The 8783-nt window shown below is 43.6% G+C and overlaps 1 protein-coding gene across 1 annotated transcript in view; it reads right to left on the reverse strand.

Annotated features, from left to right (window-relative positions):
• The window catches only part of Tmem163 (transmembrane protein 163), a gene marked incomplete at its 5' end in the record, with an annotated part of 234058 nt that extends 225481 nt beyond the window's left edge, over window positions 1-8577 (reverse strand). Inside the window, 1 exon segment of the mRNA XM_013517466.1 lies at window positions 8458-8577. Coding sequence (XP_013372920.1) covers window positions 8458-8577 — 120 coding nt within the window.
• Between the last annotated feature and the right edge of the window lie 206 nt (window positions 8578-8783).

Below are 8783 nucleotides of genomic sequence, written 5' to 3' on the forward strand. Positions count from 1 at the left end.
AAAAAAAAAAAAAAAAAAAACAAGTAAACAAAGAATCAACTATAGAGGCAAAGTAGTTGCTGGAAAGGGGACACGGGAGAAATAGGAGGGACAACGGGGTTACTGTAGTTCTTGTTACTTCACCCAATAACAAAAAATCTATCCTTGAATTTTTAGTTACTCTATTCATTTTCTTTTCTTTCATGTGTTTGGTTCCTTTTGATTATTCACTTTAAACATTTGTTTAACCAACTTTGTCAGAAAATCTCCATATCTAGAATGCAGTCCTCATCATGCTGTCTGAATGGCCCTCGATCATGATGGGCTCTTTCTTGGGGAGCTTCTAGAGTTGGGCTGTGAACTCGTATCTGTGGGGGCTGCATCTGTGCAGCACCTGCAGGACCTTGGTAGAGGTTCTGAGCTTGCTTCATTCAGGTGCTCCAGAGGTATTTATAGGCCAGGACCGCAACCACGTTAATATTTCAGCAATAACTGAGATAATGTTCAGGGCTTGCACAGGAAATGGAGTTTATAAACCTAGAGCGGATGCCTGGATTCTTCTTCAAGGGCTAGGCATGCACTATCCCAGCTGCCAGAAATGAGGACTATGAAGCTGCCTCCCTCTCCTGAAGCTGCCTTCACTGAAGGAAGCTGCCTCCCAAGGTTACACCTGTCCCCTGGAGCAGCCCACACCAATGTATGGTCTGGCTCCTGCCTTCAACTGGAAAACTCCGAAGGGCCAGACCAGCTCCTGAGTGCCAAGTGGACAAATGCAGTAAATCTCCAAGACAACAGCATCACAGTTCAACCCCTCCTTGTGCCCTCCTGCTTCCTCAAGCCCCCTCCAAGTGTCATTCTTGAAAACCTCCCCGAGCCTTCAACCCCTACCCACAAAAATCCCTGCAGTAAATCTCAGAGTCTCAGAGTCTATTTCCCAGGGAATTAACCCAGGAAAATTCAAAATGTAATTTATATGAAGTCGGCCTCATAGTTATAAATTCTAGTGGAAGTATCCCTCTAGGATGGTGTGCGAGTTTATTCCACTCCACCCTTTCACTGAAGACAGTGCTCTTTTAAGGCACTGACTTCATTCTGAGATTTTAATTTCCTCCACCTGTCTGTTGCTGAAGTATTGTTACAGGCCAAACTGGGTCTCCCCAATACTCCTATGTTAGAATCTTTACAAAGATAAAATAAAGACCTTAGGATAGGCCCCAATCCAAGACGACTTCCTTACAAGAATTAGGGCACAGACCCGTACAGAGAGAAGACCACGTGAACATACCAATGGGCCACGGAGAGCAGCCTCAGAAGAAACCAATCCTAGTGCCACTCTGATCTCAAACCTGTGGCTTCTGGCACTATGAGAAGACAAATCCTGTTGTTTTAGCCACCAGGTCTGCACTATTGCATGAGCACACAAACGCAGCCATATGGACGTCATAATCCAAGTCCTGCTTACTGAGACCAGCAACCTTCCCCCACTGCCCCAAGGGAAGCCTCAGCACCGCACTGATAGCTCAATCCATATCTTACTCTGGGTGCGGGAGCAGGGGCTGACGGGGTCCATGAACCATCTTTACTCCGATCAGTCACCAATGCCCTGTCCTGAGCATCCTTGTGCATCAAGGTAGGAGGTTCGGGTTTCCTGTCCTACCCCAGTGCCCTGTCCACCTGACCTCTCTGAGGGGACAGACTGTTCCGCTGCTTGATATCCTGTGCGGTACCAAGCACAGCAGGTGTCCTTCAGCAACAGGTCTGGATGGACACACTCCCTGGATGGGAGGAGGATGGCTGTCACAGGCATGAGGGACCGTGGAAACGAGGAATGGCTTCCTTTATTGGGAAAAGGGGTTCTCTCCCTCCCTCTGGCTTCAGCTCCTTCTTTCAAATCTTAGGGCACTTACATTTCAGAACAAATCACAAGACGCCTCAAAGTCACTTCTCGTCTGTGAGAAACTGCATCAGACACTCACATTAAAGAGGCAATTCCCAGAGGACCGAATTACAGCCCAGGACATAAGCAGACCAGAAAACCCTTCTCATCCAACTGGCGAACAAATACAACTCGAAAGACACACTGATCAGCAAGAGAAAAAAACCCTCACAAATCTCCCAAGCAAGGAAGGGCAGGGACAGCCTGGCCTGATGAGGAACCTAGCTGGGCGCCGTTCCCCTGTGTCCCTGCCATGGCTGTGCAGCAAGGACACCCTCGTGCTTATGCACCCTGACCACGATTTAAATTAAACCCTGTGTGCAGAATGCACCCAGAAGGGAGGCAGACCAGGCAGGCAGCTGCTGAGACCCCTCCTCCACTCCTGGCTGGAAACAGCAGCTCTTTTGTGAGAGCAGAAGATGTGCTCTAACAGGGGCAGGCAGGGAGTTCCTGTCACTGGAAGCCTCTGAATCCTTCAGCCCAAGAGGATGCAGACGGAGAAAGAAATCAGGAGAGCGGGGGGCAGGGGAGGAGGGAGAGATAATAGGCTCCTGCAAGCCAGCTATTCGCAAAGTTGAAGGTGTCCAGGTTGCAGCTTCTGTTCACCTGACAAAGCTGCTCTTCCTCTGAGATCATTACCTGTAAACATACACCCTCAACCTGCTGCGTCCATGGTGGCCTATGCAGGAAGATATCAAGAATGACCCCAGTCCAACCAATATGCAGGGACAACTGTGTTGGGAACTAGGAATAGTACACTGCCGAGGGCCAAGGCACTGAGGGCGCCGAGAAATGTATAATAGTGCAGGAAAGAATACTTTGAAGATTCAAGTATTGTACAGCAAGTACATGGCACCCATGGAGCTATAAGGGAAAAGGGCATTTCAATCAGCCAGGAGGACAACGGAAGGGTTCCCGGGGGAGGTAGGCTTTCGTCTTGATTCTGAGGGATACGTAAACTTTACCTAACAAAATAAGGGTGGGAGTGAGGGGCCAAAGGCACAGGAGACCAAGAAACAGCAACAATCATGAGAATGAGGCAAAGAGCAAAACACTGCTCCTGCAGGACCTCCAGGAGCCCTTGTGGGATGATGTCGTCCTAAACTGGCGGGTGGGAGGAGATGAATTTAACCAGGAGGATGGGGCAAGATAATGTGTAGTTTTATGGGAAGCAAAGGGTCAGACTAAAACACGACTTGTAATCCCAATACTGTCAGAAGCTAACAGAACAGGGAGGGCCCAGGACAGAATCTCTGAAGTCAAGACCACAAGGCTGGGGGCTGGGGATTTAGCTCAGCGGCAAAGCGCCTGCCTGGCAAGTGCAAGGTCGTGAGTTCGGTTCCCCGTACCAGAGAAAAACCAAGACCACAAGGCTATGAAGGGAGAACTGAGAGGCAGGGAGAGGTTTCAGGGTGAGCGTCCCAAAGCGTATTGCTGCCTACTCCTCCCTCCTGGTTTCCACACAGAACCCACCTACAGAGAGAGGTTCCACACAGAACCCCCAACACGACTGCTTTGTCCTCCAGGTCAGCGGGACAGTCACCCGGAGGTTATTCCTGAAGATTCTCCACTTGGATCCCACTTCCCACAAAACAGTAACTTGTGAAGATGCTCATGCTACATAAAAGACCACCAAGGACGAGACACTATATCTACCGGAGTCAGCACTGGGAAGGTATATATAGGCACCATACTTGGGTTTGTACTGCACAGAAAATGCCTTCAGGACCCCACAAAGCACTGATGAGAAAGGCTATGGGGAGCAGGAAATGAGAGAAGGAGACTGCAAGGTGGACAGAGATGTGCCCCATGTCCCTCGGGTCTCATGAACTTCATCACATACATACACTGCTTTTCCAATACAAATAAAGACTAGCAAACCATGCCAAAAATCACTATATGAGCAGAATGTTCACTGCATGCTTTAGTCATTAGTTCACGTGGTATTATGAGGGCGGAAGCTCTTAGGGACACCAGCACAAGAGACCGGAGCTTCACAAGCCTCACCGCCTAATGGAGGAAGGGACGCCAAGGGAAGAACAGAGAGAGGAAGGAAACAAGCAGTGCAGTGGATAAAATCACTCTGGAGGATGAGGCCCCATGGTTAGGGGGCCTCTGAGGAAAAGCCCGCCATGCGCGACCCATGAGACGGTGGGCAGGACCAAAGGGCATGACCCCGCCCCAAGAAGTCAGGGTATCAGCAAAAGGGGGATGAAGGTCAGGCTAGGTCCGACCTTGAAGGCTACTGTAACTATTTAGATATTACTCTTAGGGCCCCAGAAAGCACCTGAGGTATCTTGGGCCTATTCTATCTGACAGTACGTCTGTCAGGTCAGAGAACATCTTAGAAAGCTCCCAGGTACTTTTCCCTACATATGGATACGTCATAATTTCATTAATCCATCTTTCAACTCTTGATTTCACAGTTTAGAAATAAAAAGAAGGAGTACATAGTAATGTGCCATTTTTAAAAGCCAGGAGTTTACACTAATATCAGATAAATTATTTTAAAATCCCCATATATAAATTAAAAATCGCAAGCCAGGTGTGACAGCACTCACCCATAATCATCTTATAATCAGCTCTGGGAAGCTGAGGCAGAAGGAGGCAAGCACAAGTCCAGTCCGGGCAACTTAGCAAAACCCTACCTCAAAAGAAATATTAAAATAAAAAGGGCTGGGCTTGGGTTGTAATCCAGGATAAAGGCCCAATTTCTGGAAGAAAAAAAAACTCCTTTCAGGAATTTTTTATCCTAGTTCTAAATCTGTCAATGCACTAAATTTTGAGTGAGCTTTTTTGGAAGTCTTGGTCTGGAGTACTCTTTTTCGAAGGTCTCTCACTAAGAATGTTTCCCATATATCTCCATTTCCCACCAAACAAGCCCTGAGTATCTAAAAATTAACTTATACTCAAACTTCAAAAACAGAGTCAGAATACATTTTCCTCAATCATCCTAACAAAGACATCAGCGATGTTAAAACCCTGACTTCTGAAACCAAACTGCTGTTCTCTTTCTAGCCTCATTATTGAAACAGACCTTTTCTTCATGTTTGTTCATGACAGGACTGCCATTTTCCATGCTGCCTGTCAATTATAAACAAAATCAATTTCAAAACCAAACTAGGGCTTCCTCTGAAATATTCCAAGGTGAATTTTCATATCGGTGGGGGTTTTTTGTTTGTTTTCTGAGACAGCATCTCACTCTGTAGTTCAGGCTGGCCTAGAACTCATTATGTAGCCTAGGTTGGCCTTGAACTCCTGGTGATCCTCCTGCCTCAGCCTCCTGGGTGCTGATATTACAAGCATGCACCACCACACCCAGCTCTATCATATGGTTTTATATCAGCACTTAAACAGGTCCAAAAATCACTATGTTATTGCATATTATCAAAAATAGTTCATATCCTAGTCAATGCACTTTCAAGTCATAATTTTGAAGGTCCAACTAAATTTTCAAACTACACCAGATGTGAGAATGTCAATCAGAGTTACACACATGATGTATTACAAATAACTCAATATTATGCTGACTTAAACTAGTCTTTGCAGTAGGTCTTTTAAAAACAAATGGCTTAAGAGACACAACCTATAGAAAACACGTACATAAAAACCAGAAAATGGCAGTGCAGTGGGTGAAGACAGGAATTTCAACTGATTCTGGGGTATTCATCTCCCAGCTACTGTACCAAGCAAGGCATGTCCATAAAGATGCAAGATAGATGGTCTCCCAAAATTGTAGCTGCTTACAAAATAAATGAGACTTAAGCCTGGTATCTAAATGACATTTAGGGGAAATTTATCATATTCTTTTTTGTTTGTTTGTTTGTTTTTGAGATAGGTTCTTGCTGGTCTTGAACTTACTACGTCATTCAGGCTAGACTCAAATTCACAGCAATCCTCCTGCCTCAGCTTCCAGGGTACTGGGATTACAGCTGTGTTCTGCCAGCCCAGTTATTGCTTTTTAAAAAAAAAAAAATTTCCTAACACCTAACATCTTTTTAATAAGTATTTTTAAATCTCTCTCAGTTTATTCATTTAACAGCCTTGAAAACAAGCTCCAAGCAAGGATGGATGCTCTGCTTGCCTCCAATTTTTTACCATCCAATAGTGGCAAAAGATCCAAGTCTAGTCTTCTTCTTTTCACCATGATTAACAACCTCCAACACACACACACACACACACACACACACACACACACACACGAGCACACACTCCAAAGACCTCCAAAACACCAAAGCATCACCTATAGTAACTCTGTAAGCAGTTCTCTTAAAAATACTAACTGATTCAACCTGACAATTTCCCTGAAAAAGACAGCAGTTTACCACGCCAGAGTTTTCTATTTTATCCATCTCTCTGTCAACCATCTCCTTAGAGTAAGACTTGGGGGGAGGGGGGATGTTAACACTTTCTAAAAATTCATTGCCATTTCTGAAATGTACAGTTTTCTTTCAGACATCAATTTAAATATAACTTCAAAAGTCAGTTTATATTGCTTAATCCCTATTTATTTTCTCTCCATCATAACTATGAAAAAGGATTATACAAAAGTCTCCCAACAAGTAAATGACACTTTAGTAAGGATTTTAAATATCTCATATTATAAATATGTTTAGGAGACTAAAGAGTAACACCAACAACCCTAACAACACAGAGACCAGCCCAAGGGTTTAACTTATAAAACGCACACCTTCGCTCAAAATGAAGCTATGCTACAGTTAAGCCAGGAGAGAATGTAACTCATCTTATACGATTTTAGTTTAACTAAACCATGATAAGTTGAAAGCAAATTGAAAAAGAACTGAATGGACTACATACATCATAAAATTATATGACACCGTCCACATTTCATAGGCAAGAGTTTAGAGGATTTAAATTAAATTCTTGCTGCAATAAGGGGATGAAATCGTTTTAAAAAGAAAAGAAAACCCTTTACAAAAAAGCAACATTCTAACTCTATGCATTTTGCAAGCCTCTTCCTAGTCAAGGAAATGGAACAATATTTTAAAGATAATCCACCTGATTAGGCATCCCTAATGTGTGAAACCAAATCTCTTCATCTTTTCGCTATTATGAGAATTAAGTGCATCGAACGTTACATTTTTCTTCTAGAGGAAAGACTTGCTCGTGATTTCTTTACAGTCAGGTCCTCACTCAAACACCCACGCGATAAAGTCATAACAGCTTTACTGGGCACATGGACATGTCTGAGTGACTATTCTTCTGTTTGTAAATCATTTTCCTTCATTCCATTCCCCTTTCTTTACATATGCAAATTACGGTGTCTGATCCAGAGTCCCCACCAGCCACCACAACCAAATTACCCTCAAGGGACATCAATGGGCTTGTTATTCTTGTTTCGGCCATTAAGCACAAACGAGGGCAGGGGTTGGGGGGCGGTGTGAGTAGATATTTTCAGGAATCAGAATTGCCCTTGATTAGATTTCTGTTTATTCCCTGAAATGTGTTACTCTTTGCATGAAATATGCAGTGAATGTTTGGTAAAATGAAATGCTTGGCATTTTAGAGCCAAGCTATGGTACACTGTTTCCAATATAAATTGCTTCAAGTAATATATGCCTAGTTTTATAGGAAGCATTCGGTCGAATTCTAATACCCCCTCTTGGGACCCAATCTCAACTTCCAGCAGCAGAGCCAACCTGGCAGAACTGAATTTTAAACAACATACACACAAGTCCTTTTTCCTCCTACTCTAAGACACCATACATGATGCTTATTACTTAGAATATAGATCTGTTAGGTAATAAATTTATCACAAAATGCACAAAATAATTCCCCTTTAGCCAAGTATTAAAAAAAGAAAAAAAGATTTCTACCAAGGTTGAGCTGTAGCTATCACTGCTTAGGCTTGTAAATCATTGCACAATTAAGAAGGAATAGCACATGCATATTTCCATAGGCTGTAAATGTCAGCCGAGAAAGCATATGCCATAGGGTTTCCTAGTCCCCGAACAGGGTTGTCAATAGGCAGAAATGATTCTACTTTAATAGTTTTCCTTGATTGTAATCAATGAATTTGTTTCTATGGTCTCTGAAAACTTGGGAGAAGATACTTTCATTTTTCTCTCATTAAAATGTACTTGTGATTTTATTCCAATCCTTACACAAGATATAATCAGGGGAAAGGAGAAAGCTCGCTGCAATATTGTACTCATCCTGTTCCATCAGGCTCAAAATACGAATCCCAAGGATATATATTTATCACATGCAAGCCGAAGCTGAAGGCATCCACCAAGAGAATATTTTCACTATTCATCTGGCAGCCAGAATCTACTTCCACAAACCTGCATATTAATGAGCGCCAAAGCTCTCAGTACCGCTCTCCACTTCTTTCTCATAATACCTCTTCTTTCCGCAGAGAAGCCATTTTACTAATTTATAAGCACCCTGACTATCCAACCATCTAAAAAAATTTACTCATCAATAATGGTCAGCTAAAAGCAAGAGCATATCCCACAGGGGCTAGAGAATAAGACAGGCAACACTGGCATGTATTGATCCGCAAGACTCCTGATACTTACTGAACGCAGCCACGGCAAGGGCCAATGTGACGATAATGGAGAACCAAGACACCCACAACGCCTTCTTTCTGTAGTTCTGGGCTTCGTGAGGCTTCAGCCGGGTGCTGCTTTCTAGCAAGCCTGACAAAAACAAGGAGAAAAGGAAATTAGACATTTCCTTCTTAAGAAAACCCACAGCCAGAGCTACAATTTCTTATCCAAAGATTGCAAACTGACAGCCCATAACCAAGATGTGTTTTGTTTGGCCCACACTGTGTTTTCACAATTAGGAGATTTCACATGGAAATGAAGCTTTCTGGCGTCCCTCGAAAAAACACAGGTTCTGG

This window comes from Chinchilla lanigera, unplaced genomic scaffold (assembly GCF_000276665.1).
Source record: "Chinchilla lanigera isolate Chin_1 unplaced genomic scaffold, ChiLan1.0 scaffold00039, whole genome shotgun sequence".
Classification (NCBI taxonomy): Eukaryota; Metazoa; Chordata; class Mammalia; order Rodentia; family Chinchillidae; genus Chinchilla; species Chinchilla lanigera.